Source organism: Ailuropoda melanoleuca, chromosome 4 (genome assembly GCF_002007445.2).
Source record: "Ailuropoda melanoleuca isolate Jingjing chromosome 4, ASM200744v2, whole genome shotgun sequence".
Classification (NCBI taxonomy): Eukaryota; Metazoa; Chordata; class Mammalia; order Carnivora; family Ursidae; genus Ailuropoda; species Ailuropoda melanoleuca.
This window is the reverse complement of record NC_048221.1, coordinates 97,229,449-97,244,338: the sequence shown is the minus strand read 5'-3', so window position 1 is coordinate 97,244,338 and position 14,890 is coordinate 97,229,449. Positions and strand designations below refer to the sequence as shown.

General features: G+C 50.0%; 1 protein-coding gene across 7 annotated transcripts in view; it reads left to right on the top strand.

The window, feature by feature from the left end:
* Nucleotides 1-14,890, top strand: part of EVA1A (eva-1 homolog A, regulator of programmed cell death) — a 60,200-nt gene that overhangs the window by 5,471 nt on the left and 39,839 nt on the right. For 2 of the 7 annotated variants that reach the window (XM_034659432.1, XM_019808419.2), the window contains exon 2: nucleotides 766-862. The exons of 1 other annotated variant lie outside the window; for it this stretch is intronic. Coding sequence is in view for 1 of the 6 variants with exons in the window: in XM_034659429.1 (XP_034515320.1) it covers nucleotides 7,227-7,341; nucleotides 7,494-7,727 (349 nt within the window). In the remaining 5 variants the exon portion in view is untranslated. Of the gene's footprint in view, nucleotides 1-765; nucleotides 863-6,776; nucleotides 7,342-7,493; nucleotides 7,728-14,890 lie in introns of those variants that run through there. 4 more of the 7 variants (XM_034659429.1, XM_034659431.1, XM_034659430.1 and 1 more) reach the window with 4 other exon arrangements.

The following is a 14,890-nucleotide window of genomic DNA, read 5'->3' as shown; positions in this document are numbered from 1 at the left end:
AGTTCAGGCATGTTCAGGGTTGAAGGGAAGGAGGCAGTGGGAAGATCAAAAACAAGGGAAGAGGAAGTTGCGTGAGGAAGAAAGTTCTGGCAAGCGAAGACCCCTGACCTGACCAAACTTCCCATGTGCCCAGGGGTTTGAGGTCACACATCTGTGTGGAAGCTCTGTCACCCTGCACATCTCATCACAAGTAAACCATTAAAAATAAAGCAAATGGATAGTATGGTAAATAACATTAATCAAACTTGCTAATTTAAAGAATGCTAGGTGTGGACTTTTAAGTGAAGCAAATGAATCAAACCTTTCATTTATTATCTCTTCTTCTGTTAGGACCATAATCTTAGACTCCTGTTCATACCCGAAGCAGATCCCAAACTCCATCTGCTGTGCCCAGTCACGGAGGGCTGATGGGTCGCTGGTGGCAGATACCAGTTAATATATGGAAATCACTCTGATTTAAGCACCGGGGTAATGAACAGACTGCCATCCCTTTTGTTCGATTAGATCTAGCACACCCGTGCATAAGGACACCATGTTCCAGAACTTGCTACCATGAAATTTATGAACCAGAGAATGGATTAAATGGACGTGCTGCAGGCTGTGCAGAAGTTTGGGGCCCCCTCAACCATCCATCTGGCTAGTGCACTCTTTTTGGGGAAATGAATAGTTGGGTACGTTTTGTCGTCTGTCCTGTATTTGCCTATTTATCTTGCAGACCAACTCACTCTACTTTGTGTCTGAATTTCTCAAGCTCACACCTTTCAGTTACAGGAAACATGTCTTGGAGGAATTTGGAACCACTGCAGGCAGTCTCATAAGGGAGCACTGAAAAGAGGACTCAGTGTCCAGTTTAGTTATGCTGGTAAGTTGAGTACTTTCATTGAAATTTTTAAAAAATTTACTTATTTGAGAGAGAGAAAGAGAGCACACACGAGCAGGAGAGGCAGAGGGAGAAGGAGAGAGAAACTCAAGCCGACTCCGAGCTGAGCACAGAGCCAGATGCCAGGCTCAATCTCATGACCCTGAGACCATGGCCTGAGCCGAAACCAAGAGCCAGATGCTTAACCGACTGAGCCACCCAGGTGCCCCTTTAATTTAAATTTTATATTTTGTTCGGAACTCTAGTGTTTTCTATTCCTCTAAAAATGTGACTTTTTATTTGCCACATCTGAAGTGTAATTTTTTAATAAGTCACAAGACTAAAATTATAGTAAGATGTCTCCTTTTTATAATGAGTCCATGGTATTTTCAATAGAAAAGTAGAAAGATATTTATCTTCTAAATAACTTTTTAGGGTCATATATATTGTGGCCAAAAGATCTAACTTGCATTTTCTTAGAGATTAACTATTAGCAATTTCATTAGGCATGCTTCATAGTTCCATCTTTTCACGTTTTTGTAATAGAAACCTCTCATTTTCACAGGGGCTTCCTATTGCTTAGAGAGAGAGAGTGTTTGTACAGATGATTTATTAAAGTTCCGTTCATGTTTATTTAACCCCGTTGGCCGAGATGAAGAAAGGAAAGGAGGTGTCAGCCCGTGCGTGAGCATCTCCCTATGAAATGGTGGGGGGAGAAAGACGCAAAATTTATACTAAGTATGTTTATACTTTAGCTGGTGGGTATGTTTTGATTCAAGACCCATCACTGATCAGAGGTAAGGCTGTATTGGGCAGCAGCAACTGGCTAGAGAAATATTTTTATTTCTCCTCCAGTACTCCGAGTAAGATAAGCAGTTGAGCCAAGAGCATTTAGACTTCAACTCTCTGACTGAGGCCTGGGAGGAAATAATTCAATGAGAGATAAGCCTCCACTTTGAAACAGAAGAGAGACCATGCTTTTGAGCACATATTTTAAGAAAGGTGGGGGAGGTGATTAGCACACTGGCGGAACTCATCTGTACAGCTTATATTCCCTGGGTTATTTCGTTCTATTAAAATTTATTTGAATACCCTAACTGGTGTGCCCAGCATCCCCTCATATTCCTAGGTACAGGTAAACTTCACTTGGAGAAGAGGAAGAGGAAGCCTGGGAGCGTGGATATTATAATTTGGTTGTCTACATCTGGAAACTAGAATTTCAGAGAGGACATAACCGTCAACATTGATTGATCTGGTGATTAAAGGTCTCCATGAGACCTTGTACAAAGTTGGTGAAAGGTTGGCCTATACATGTTTAGTACTGCATTCTCCGACCTTCCGTGTCTGGGAGGTGTTAGTAGCTAATACTATCAAAGGAGTGGTTACATCGCACAGGCTGTCATGGGATGAATGAATTCAAAGGCCAACTGGTTAAATGACAGTCCGTGGGCCTTCACAGAAATCCCATTACTTCGCCAGGGAATGTAATGGCAAAAGTGAGGCTCTGGGTTCAAAAGAAAAAGAAAGAAAGAAGAAAGAAAGAAAGAAAGAAAGAAAGAAAGAAAGAAAGAAAGAAAGAAAGGAGAGAAAGAGAAATTGTCCTGCTTCTCCAAACTAACATTTTAAACAAGTACACATTTTCATTTCAAGCTCACTTTTGTGAGATGAGTAAATATGAAATGACCATAGGGCAAAGAATTAAAAAAAAAAATCTCGGCCTCCCGATTTTCCCACAGTGACATCATTAATGGTGACACATTGGTGTCTCTTGTCTGCACATCCATTAGCCTCTCATTGGGCCATGAGGCAATTTCCTTTGTCTTTCATTGTTCGGTTTACATGACTGCCTTGCTCTGATGCTCCCAGAGGTCATTTACTACTTCTGGAATTCATAAGCGCTGGACTTGTGAAGGCTTCTTGTAAGTAGCCGTGCCGTAGGAGAAGGGGCAAGGACTCTGGCTTCAGTCATTTGTACTTTCTTGGGATGGAACCAGATTTCCTACCCTTGACCATGTGGGGATGACCTCACTCACTCGAGGCGGAGATAAATCTAGGGATTTTTGTCCGTTTGGCATTGTCTTAACATGCTTCGGACAAGAGAGTGATTTCCATATTTTCTTTTCCTGATGACTTTTGGAAACCATCCACTACTCTGCTGAGCTCCTTACTGTTTTGTAAACCTCTCATCTGTTAGGACCTAGATTTTGTCTCCACATTTCCTACAGAAGTGGTTCTTGAAACTGACTGCATATTTTAATTAACTGTAGAAGTTAAAAAGAAAAAAAAGTCCCACCCCCAGAGATTCTGATTCAATTGGTCTGGTCTGAAGCCCAGCTTGTTATTTTAAAACACTCTCTGAGTGAGGACTGAGTGTCAAGTGCAGGTTGTCTACTGTGTCTGAACAATTTCCTGTGAAGGGCAGGTAGTCTCCAGGAAATGACAGTTAACTGAACTGCATTGATAAATGGGCTTCCTGGGGCCAATCGGTTTGGGGTGAGGACATAATCTGGACATACCTCAGTGCAGCTCATTTTGGGGTAGAACCATAGGGGCCTGAAGGTCTCACCTTAGGTCAGCTGGTAGCTTGGCTTTATTTTGGTGTCTGCCTTTGGGTGTTGGGCCTTAGTGTCCTTATCAATAAAACTGGGATAATCAAAGTCTGAGGTCATATTTTTGTTTGGGGCAACAGCAGTAGTAAGAATTTGTCACAATGAACTTTGTGTAAAACGGTCATATTGCTGTCATAGAAACACGGTTGGGAGTTTGGGAAGTGGCCGCAGCAGGAACGTGTCTGGGGGCCTGGTCAAACAGAAGCGAATTGATGGGGCTCAGTGAGAGCATAGACATAGGGACCCTCCTACACAATCCTGGCATCACGATGATGCTGAAGGAATGCCACGGCCCCTCCTCACTGATGGTTAACATGACCACCTCCCCTCTGACTGAAGGGACCTTGTCTTGAGTTGGTTGTGCTGTAGCCCACGACATCGGTGTGTGGGGTGGTGAGCACCAGCACCGTGGGGACCCTGCATCCTCCGCAGGGAGGACCAGGCCTGCTGGCAGCCACATCAGCAAGGCGGCTGGAGCCCAGCTCATAGCCCCTGGGCCTGGACCACACCATGGTTACTCCAGGTCCTGGTTTCCCAGGATGAACCTTTTTCTTTCTCTAACTCCCACCCCTGGCTGGAGCTAGAGCTGCACACTGCACCTTGCACACGGACTCCCTCCTGCCTCGCCCCTGCCCGGCTAGGCCTCTGGATCTCAACCCTGCCTGTGTCCTCATCCACCTCCACCCTTCAGGCCAGTCCAGCAGACCCTCGGGGACCAGGGGCAGCAGCTCCGCAAGGCAGCCATGGGGCATCTGCCCTGGCCTGGCACTGGGGCTTGAAGCCCCTTCCTTGCGTCTGACCTTAAGTCTGAAACGCTGTGCTGTGTCATGCTCTTCTTCTTTTTAAAAGATTTTATGTATTGATTTGAGAGAGAGAGAGCATGAGTGCTGTGGGGGGCAGAGGGAGAAGCAATCCCGATGCGGGGCTCGCCACCAGGGTGCCCGGCTGTGATGCTCTTCTTTCATGATGTCCCCCTAGAGACGGAAAATAGAGCCCTTCTTTTATGATAGTTGTGCTATTAGTGAAGTTCTGGATCTTCTCAGCTCGGGATAAACAGCCCCAGTTACGTTCAATTTCTCTTTGTCTGTAAGTTATGTCCCCTCACCTCCCCTCAGGCTAAGGGGTGTCAAGCCACACACATGGGACCTTAATAAGAAGACAATCACGGACAACTATTTTACAGGTGGGAAAACGAGGCATAGAGAGTTTTGATGCCATGTAACCATACAACGAATGGGACTTGAAGTAAGGACTCTCTTTTCCCTGGAAGGGGCAGGGTGGGGGGCAGGGGCAGTGGGGGATGGGGACAGCGACAGTAGAGGAGCTGTAGGGACAAAAAGAGTTTCCCTTCATTATGCCTCAGTCTTCTCATTTATAAAAGAAAACAGGAGCACTTCATCTGTCAAGACGCCGTGAGGATGAAAACAAACGCATGTGAAAAGGCCAGGCACAGGGTCTGGCCACTGAGAGGCTAGTCCACGTAAAATGCACGCACATGCAGATGCCCACGTGTGGCCACAAAGCCCGCAGCTTCCAGAATCCATTTCCAAGGCTCAGCCATAGCTCACGGGCTGCCTGACATAGCTTCTGGGTGCATCTGTTTTTGTAGGATCCTGGGGCAGTCACTCCAAAATGATTCCTTCAAAGCTGGTCTCTATGCAAGGACGTATATTCTGGAGAACAACCCATGGAAGACCCCCCAAGAGGGCTCTGGAGCCTCCTACATCGAGCTGCACAACCAGAGGCAGGGGGGTGCCTTGGACGGCAGCTCTCATCCCTTGATATCCCTCTATACCTGTGGTGCTGAAAACCAGCTGGGGTGCAGGGGCTCCACAGTACCTTCTTCATTATAGTGAAATGAGGTGATCCTAAGCAGGGTATTTAGCCCAAGGCCTTGTGTGCACTAAGTAGTCAACAAATGTTAGCCGTTCTTAACAGCAGTAGTTTTAAATCCAAAGCTAGGTTCATGGGGTCAGAGCATTTCCAAATGTCCTTCCTCCAGTTTAGGGGGACAAATGGCATTAGGGCCAGAGTATGGTAAGTCTATGCCATCTCTTGGCATCAGTGTACTTAATTATTTATTCGTATATTTGGCACATATTTATTGAACACCAATTATGTGTGTGGCCCTGTGCTCAGCACACAATCCTTGGATCCCTCGTGTTCATGCATGGTTGTGCACGGGGCCAGTGTACATAATATTAAAACCAGGACAACCCAGCGGTCAATACCGCCTTCTATCTGCCTGCTGATAAAGCTGGAGAGTTAGGAGAAGCTCTGACCGTGGCACCTTGCAAGACAGGGGATGGAATATGGAGTTACTCAGGTGTGTATTTTACAGATAAGGAGACTGAAGCCTGAGAGGGGAGTACGTGCCCAAGGTCAGAGAGTAATTTAGGGGCCATCTGAGGCTAGAATCTGCTTTTCCGATTAAGTTTAGGAAACAAAGGCCCTTCCCAGCAGACTACTCGCCTCTTATGAGAGTGAGATAACTAGTCTTTACGTTTTCATTTACATATGGGTATTCTTTTCCTCTCTGCAGAGGTGCATTTCAAGGTTAAAAGAAGTAGCTCCCGAATAAGTCTAGAACAGTGGTTCTCAACTCTGTATTAGATCATCTGGAAAGCATTTCAAAAATACTGATGTTGGAGCCCCACCCCAAACCAATTAAATAAGCATCTGTGAGGGTGCAGCAGGGGCCTCGTATTGGTTTTTAAAGCTCCCTAGGTGTTTCTAATACATAGGAGGCGCTTCACAGTCTAATATACAGTCATTCCTGGATACGGTCAGTGGTCTAAAGAGCAGTGCTTCCAAAATTCTAGTGCATATTCGAATCTTTGGAGATCTTGTGAAAATGCAGATTCTGATTCGGTAGGTCAAGTGGGACCGGCAAGTCCCTATTTCTAATAAGCTCCCAGTTGATGTTAATACTAGCCAGTCTCGGGAACACACTTGGGTAGCAGCACCAGAAGGCACCTTGGATTCTGTTCATCCACTGGTCATTGGTTATTCCAGCCTGAGGTCTGGAAGTTACGTTCCTTCATCCTCTCCTCATCTGCCCCCAGCTGCTCTTGTCACCACGTCCTGTCAATTCTACCCCACTGCTCTTTGCGGCTCCTATCTTTTCTTGATGGACTGAGTCAACATTCTCTTCCCTGTTTCCCCACCACGCTCCCCACTCTGGCCATGTTTTCTGCCAGACGGCCTCCTCATGGGGCTTTCTCGTTCCTTCTTGCCTCTGCCCATGCTGTTTCTATTCCATGGAATGCCCTTCCAGTCCCTGACCTCACTCTTAAGAGACCACCACAGCCCTGGACTTCCTCTGTGCTTGTACTCATCACCGACAACGACTGTCTAGCAACAGCATGCCCTTCTGGTTCATTGCTGTGTTTCCAGCGCCCAGCTCAACACCTATCAGACTCAATATATAGTTGCTGAATTTAACAAACAAAACCTCCACGCTGAAAGAGCAAGGCCAAACAAAGACCTGAGCTGCTCTCCTGATCAAAATGAACATTCCTTCGAGATTATGTGTCAGGCTTTAAACATCCCACTGGGGAAAAAAAAGTTGATCAAATTTAACAGAGTTAAGTACTTATATCCTGTCTGGGTTGGGTGGTTTAATAGGGGCTCAAAGCTGGCGACGGGACAGGAATGACAGGATGGATGCTGGCAAGAGCTTGGAGATCTGCTTTCAACTCTGGACTCGTCCCAGCAGGGGGAAAAGGCTAGAGCTCCGGGACAGGGTGAGGCGGCCGATGGGAAACCTTCCGGGGCCCTGGAAAGGGTTGGAAGCGCGCGGAGGCAGGCAGGAGTTGGGGAGCGTGAACAAACTTGGCGTGGAGGGAGGCGCCGCACGCCGCAGCCGTTCAGGTTTCGAGTCTTTCCAGCGCCCACATGGGCCGCGGGCTTGGGGAAGGGGGCGGGGGAGAGGGAGGGCAGGTCCGGAGCCGAGGGGGTGGAGGAGGGGGGAGACCGAAGGAAATGAGACAACCTTTTCCTCCCACTGACTCGGGCTCCTCCAGCGTCTGCGGGGCTCCGTGCGACCTCCCGTAAGCGCCGAAGCCAGGACCCCGCGCCCCGCGCCGGCCCCGGCGGCTCTTCCACTGGGATTTCTCTCCGAGGCGTCAGTGCCGGCCCAAGTCCCGGGCGCGGCTTTGCCGCTTCCTCCCCTCGGCGATCGGCTCCGGGTGCCCCGGCTCGGCCCGGCGCACCCCGAGCGCAGCCCCCGGAAGTGCGCGCCGGCGGCCCCGGCGAAGGTAAGCGGCGCCAGAGAGCGCGCCCTGGGCGCAGCGGCGCCGGGCATCCCTAGCCGACCTGGGCCTCCCCCGAGCGCCCTCTCTTCGGAAACGCCCAGAGCACTTCTGACCTGATGCCGCTGCTTTGCTTTGTTCCTGACGCCCTGCCCAGGTGTTGTAGGCTGGGTCCTCCAGGGAACTCTGCTTCCCAGCGCTTTCTTTTTTGCCTCCTCTTCCTATTTTCCTGTTGCTTCCCCCGCCCCCAGCTTCTTTTTCTCGATCCGCAAACTCAGTTCTCTGCCTCTGCAGCCTGGCTTGGGAGAGCGGGTCCTGCCCAAATCTCGGCGCTTCTCTCCTCCTCCGCCTCGGGAGCCTGGCTGAGCGGGCCGGCCCGCGGCGGTGACTGCCTTTGACCCCGGGCCTGCCGGGTGCGGACCTATCCGAAATTTCTGTGGCGCGCATTGAACTCACGGATCTCGCTCCTTTCGGAGGCACCCAGCTCGCCGTGCGCTTTTGGCGACCCCCAGGACCCCGAAATCAGAGCGCATTGGGGGAGTGGAAAGGCTGTTGGCGCCCCCTAAAGCCTCAGTGGGACGCTTTGCTGGTGAAGAGGGGCGCAGTCAGCTCCTTGACGCTCTGTCCTGGTTCCCCACGATTAGAAGGAGCCAGATTAGAAGGATCCGGGGCGCGAGTGAGGCGGGGAGGTAATGAGAAAGGCTCTCTGAGGGAGAGGCGGGCCAACCAACACCGTGCTAGCTTCCCATTTTGCTCTTGATAACTGCCTGAGTTCTCACATCAAGCCTCTGAGTAGGGACTCCTCCCCCTGTTTTACAAACGGGCAAAATGAGAGGCAGAGAGGTTAAGTCAGGTGTCCAGGGCCCCACAGCTGGGAAGGGGCCTAGCCAGGATCTGTGTACCAGCTGGTTTATACCACACATCCCATGTCCAGCCCTATAGAGGGTTCCTGGATCCAGAGTGAGCAGGAACCCGTCATCTCCCACTGGCTCATACCAGGGAGAAACAGACTTTTTTCTTTTTTGAGCAAAACCATCTTGATTCTATTCAAATCCAAATGATTTATTTAGACCTGCTATCTTCACAGTTCAGTGGCAAGCCCTGACGTTTCACCTTTGAACCTCACACTTTCATTCTCTTCTCATCATCCAGTCTCTCAGAAATATATATAATTCTGCCCCAGAAGGCTGGCCTGAGCTTCTTTCGGAACAGGCAGTTCAGCTCAATGGCTAAGAGCCCAGGCCCTGGGGCCGGACCACCAGCATGTGAGTCTGGCTGAGGCCTCCTGTACCTGTCTTTCTGCGGCTGGAGTTCCTCATCTGTAAAGTAGGGATGGGAGGATTTAAAGCAGTTGTTCTCAACCGGGATTTCCATTTTTGCCTCCCAAGCGACATCTGGTAATGTCTGGAAACATTTTTGGCTGTCACCATGTAAGCGGGGAGGACGCTGTTCATCTGGTGGGCAGGGGCCAGGGATGCTGCTATTCAGCCTATTGTGCACAGGACGGCCCCCCACAGCAAAGAATTATCCAGCCCCACATGGCAGTAGTGCTGCGGTGCAGAAACCCTGGTGTAATGTATCAGTTCATGAAGGGTGCTGTTATTCCCAGCTCTCATCCTCTTATCTGCTCCAGTTTGGCCGATTATACCAGCCTCTGTCTCCAAATCTCCACTCAGTCCAGTGCCAGAATTCTTCTGTTCAAACCACAGCAGGCCATGAGACTGGATTGTCTTAATACGGTCGTTGGCTCCCTAGGGCTGACAGAAGGGATGGGAAGCTGTGTATGTTTTACAAGCCCCAAAGCTAGATCCTGCGCACACTCAGGTCTGAGAATCGCCGTCTTGCAGGGTAACATCCTACCTCCGACGTTGGCTCATGTGGCTGTTCATGGTAAGGCCTCACCTTACCTTCCCAGCCTTGCCTTAGTTCACATCTTGAGATGCCTGTCATACCACCCAACTTACTCTTTTGGTATTCTAGGTCCTGATTTTATGGAATGCCCTTCCTCCTCTTTCACAAATTCCCCATCATTCTTTGAGACTAGATCTCCAGTCCCCTGCAGAGTGAGAGTGAAGCATTCTTCAGTTCTCACAGCAATTCTGTTGCTCCCTGCTGCCCCAGCTTGGGCCCTCCTCCGCCTTTTTCTTCCAATATCTCTTCCCTGTGGTGGTGACTGTAGGGGGATCCCTTGCTCATCCTCACACTGGTCTCTGGGTACCTCGAACCTAGCACAATGCTGGACTCATCGTGGTGGTTAAGCTTGTGGGCTTTGGAGCCAGGCTGCGTGTGTTCCAATCCCAGCTCTGCCACTTATTAACTCTGTGACCTTGAGCAAGCTGATTCAGTCTTTCAAAGCCTTTTTGGTAAAATAGGAAGAAATCATCTGTCCTCCCTGCAGACTGGTGTAGTGAACTAATGGGATAATACTGACTGCCACTTCACGTCAGGACAGGGTTCAAGTTTAGCATTTTATGTTTTTACTCATTTAATCCTCACAACGAACCTTTAAAGTTTGAACTGGTATTGCCCTGTTTTCTCAACAAAGAAACAGAGGCAGAGAGTGGCTAAGCGGTTTTTGCAAAGTCACACAGCTAATGCGTGGTAGGGCCAGGATTCATACAGACATCTGGACTGTGGCACACACACGCTTCATGCTCTGCAGGGAGAGGGCTTAGCTCCATCTTCCACATAGAGTAAGCGCTCAGTAAACAGGAGCTGAAGTTTGTGGTGTGCATTGATAAGAGCCGAAGTCCATCGGATTTCCTATCTCACCACTCCTGTGATCTAAGACCGTGCCATGATTTTCATGGCTCCTATTCTTTTCCTCTCCTCCTTGCCCAGAGCCCAGCCTCAGAGGGACAGCACACTGGGGTCAGTCCTCTGTCACAGAGCCAGGTCAGTACCAGTGAACTTGATGCTAAATGGAGCCTTAAGTGTGCTGTAGGTTAGGGTCAGAACAGCACTAAGGGGCCGCCTGGGTGGCTCAGCCATTAAGCGTCTGCCTTCGGTTCAGGTCATGATCCCAGGGTGCTGGGATCAAGCCCCACATTGGGCTCTCTGCTCTGCGTGAAGTCTGCTTCTCCCTCTCACATGCCCCTTGCTTGTGTTCCCTCTCTCGCTGGCTGTCTCTCTCTGTCAAATAAATAAATGAAATCTTAAAAAAAAAAAAAAAAGAACAGCACTAAGTCTTTGGGAAGGAGGGCATGGAGTCAGTACCCCTGCCTGGGGGAGAGAGATGCTGACTTGGGGTCAGGAACTGTCTGACTCCAGCTTTGTCCTTTCCAAGCCCGTGCCCCTTGCAGTGTGCACCTAGCACATAAGTATTGGTGACATCCAACAATGAACGTGTGATGTGTGGGTGAATGCCACCAGCTGGGTCTCCCACCTTATCTCGATCAGATGCAGAGTATGCTTTCTCTGCAAGTGTTATACGGACCATTTATATAGTGAAGGTAAAACCTGCTAAGAGAATTTAATGACCCATATGGGGTTTTGGAGAACCAGGTTTGGAACTGGTCACTGACCTCCTATTTGAGTTGTGTGTGATACTAGATACCAAGTTTACAGGTGATCGCTTCACCAACTTGGAATCTTTTATTTCCCTGAATGCAGCACTGCCTTTGAAAGCTGAGCCCCTTCCTTGCTGTTCCCTTGGCCACTTGTTCGATAGGCCAGATGGCCTTGTACAAGTACCTGCATGTTTGTGTATTCTGGCTTCTTCCACAGCTGACCCACACAGCTCTGGTCCCCCTGAGTTTGCTTGTTTTGGCAGGTTGTCCCCCAAACTTCAGCGGGATGAGGTTACCTGGTATGTGCAAGGCCTTGCATTTTGTTAGGGGTCACAGAAATACTCTAATAAGGTTGCTTTTGAGGATGGAGCAGGGTGAGAACCTCCCTGTCCATCAACACGTTAGAGACCACTCAGATCCCCTGTAGCACTGCCTTCCCCCCTTCAGACACCATACTCTTACTGCCTCCCTGCATTAGCCTCTCTCTTGGGTCACCAGCTGGCTGATCTGAGAAACAGAGTCCCCTGGGTGCTAATGACGGCAGTAAGTCAGACCCAGGATGTTTGGGGCACCACCTGCATTTGCACTGAGGTGCAGAACATCACAGCATGCCTGCCATCGTGAGCAGCACCTCCTCACTGACCAGCAGGCAGATTCTTCAGGAAGCTGGCTCTTACTTGGGTGTCTGGTTCTAAGAAAAGATACCTCCCCCTGTTTAGGTCTTGGGCTGTGTTCCCTGTGAAATCTACCTCCACTGTTGGCCTCTAGGTGAAAATCTGTTTGGTGCTATAAGGGGCATTTGGTTTAGACTAAACTACATGGGATCTTAAGTGTCAGGGTGGGTTTGGACTACACGTGGGTTGAGTGGCTGGTGCTGGCCGCCAGAGACACAAACACAAAGGGGACATGTTCCTTATCATCATGGTCATGGTCCATGATGTGTGAGGGACACATGAAGAGTGTGTCAAGTGGAGAAGACCTAAGAGCAGAGAATTGGGGGCCGAAAGGCAACAGCCAATATGGAGTCAGGAGGGGTTTCAGAGAGAAGAGGATATTGGATTTGGGTCTTAATTGAGAAGTAGAGTTGCTGGGTTTGGGGGGACTAGTGAGCATGGGTGTGACAGACAGGAAACTGCATGTACATGGTACAAAGCCAAGGAAGGGCCTCACAGAGGCCAAGGTATGTGAAAATGGGTGCTGGTGATGGGGCCTTGGGCAGGGGGTATGACTAACTTTTCAGCATCCAGGAGTCTCTTCCTGTTTGTTGGGAGACAATGGAGTGGGCATTTTAAGCTCAGGTATACTGAGCTCTTTGAATGATGGCTCTCCCTCTTGTCTCTACTGGCCTGTTTCCTCCAGGGCAATGGGACCAGAGCCCGGGGGCCGTGGGAGGGACATTGTCTCCAGTAAGGGAAGAAACCGCAGTCACAAACAAAGCTGCAAAGTTGTGGGTTGTTTTGTTTTCTTTTCAAAGCCCTGGCTGATGAACTGTGTGGAGGGCCCCTCCTGTGTCTGGGCTTTTGAACGTTACCTTTAGAGCATCCAAAAGTCTGAAACAATTGCTACATTGCTCTGGACTTAGAGAGGGAGGGAGGAGGAAAGGAGAGAAAGGGGTAGCGGGGGTTTGTTGATCAGCTCTGTTTTATATAAAATCTAGCACGTGGCCTTGTAAATCAACCACCTGGGCTGCCACGTCCTGGGTGGGAACTGTCTTCACACTTGCAGTGGTTTTTTGATGCCAAAGCGTTTTGCAGAAGGCTCACCACAGGTGATGAGTACATATGCTTGCTGACTGGACCATGGATATAGGTGTTTCTGTAGGTCATCCTAAGATTTCCCTCATTTACTCACCACTCAGTGACCCCCTGGCACGTAGGAGGCACTTAGTAAGTGAGAAACGAATGAATGAATGTCCTAGCATGCAAGTCCCCTCCCGACCCGCAAGATGCTTATGCCTGAATGGAGAGACAGACAAGAAACCCAGCAACGGCGCAGTGTGCTAGTGCCGTGACCAGGAGACCTAGGGCAGAGGCAGGCTCCATCATGGGCTCAGGGGACAGAGCCAGATGGAGGGGTGGGCCCTTCTGAGGAGCAGCATCCCTCCAGGGCAAGTGGCTAGTAGGCGATGATGATAGTAGCCCCCAGGGTATGTGCCGGAGCCTCCTTAAGGGCTTGACTTGCCTGTGAGGCAGTGCTCTTTACAACCAACTTCTGAGGTGGGTGCTGGAGGAGGAATCAGGGTCCCACCCGCCGCTGACAGGCAGACCTGGGATCCGATCAGGCCCCCAGACTCCAAGCCCTTCACCACTGCCCCCAGATAGTTTTGGGCCAGTCAGATGATCATCGAAGATGCTTTTAGGAAATACAGTTTGCAAGAAGGCAAGTCCAGGAGTGTGGGTTGTGGGGGGTGCGTTGGGGGTGGAAATGGCCATGTCTTCCTGATTTTTCCCCCTTTCCTCTCTCCTGCCTGGTGTCTGATGCCTTGCCTTGTTGGGAGTTTGAAGCAGTTGTGAGCTCTCTGTTCTGGGGCTCAGCACCTCTGTCCTCCTCCTCTCGCCTCGTCTTTGATCATCCGGGCAGCTTGCACTTTGTCCTCTAAGGTGAGAGGAGGCGGAAATGCTGCTCAGCAGAGAAGTAACCATAAACTTGTGCGGGAAAGTAGGCTTTTTACAAAACACCTGCTGTAACGTAAGCCTCTCCCCTTTGCCCTGTGCCCTCCTGCCTGTGTCATTCTGACGGTCAGTAGCTGCAGGGAACCAGATGTCAGGGATCTTGTTTCTGCACAGGGACCCCTGATCAAAAGGGCTGCCTAAAGCTGTCTTCCCCCAAGCACCTCCACAAACACAGCTGATGTGTCCTTTTATTTGCTCACCTTTTTGGGACAGCACAGGCCATGGCAGTCCATGGGAAGGGGCAGGAAGGGTCTCTTACTGGAAGACACGCGCATTATTTTCCGGAAGCTCCTATCCTCGTGCCACTTGGGTGAGCGCCCTCTGACAGCTGCTCCCTTCCTTGCTCCTGTGGTGATGAGATGGTGAACCTGTGGGTGGACAGAATGAGCATCGGAAGGGGAGTCAGCACTGACACTTTTCTGCTGTGTGGACCTGCTCCCCTCCTCTCTCCGTGGGTCAGTTATGTGGGGCAGGGACGGTTGGTCTGGAAATTCTCCAGCATTAGACCCTGCTCCACGCTGAAGGGTGCACTGTGAGGATGTTGCAGAAATAGGGAAAACAGTGACTTGGACATTGAGAGTCTGGGAAAGACGCCCACGCAAGTGAAGGGTGTCCCTGAGGATGTAGGCTTGCATGCCCACAGAGACAGCTTCGTGGCTTTGCTGTGTCTGCTCAGCTGAAGCTGTCAGTGTTTGCTGACACCCTTTGCGCCAGGCACAGTGCTTGGCCCTGGGGACACGGAGAAGAAAAAGATACTCTTTTTGCTCAAGAACCCCAGCAGTCCAGCGTGGACACAGGACACTCAGAGATAGGATTCCAGCATTTTGCTATCCATCTCTCTCATTATAGCAAATTCTCTGAATGCAAGGCATATGTCTTGTTGAGTCCCAAGTCACTGGAGGCTACCCTGAGCTCCGGCAAACAGTAGGTGCTCCATCAATGACTGTTGAGCTGCTTTAAACTTCTGAGCTTGACGCACTCACTGAGT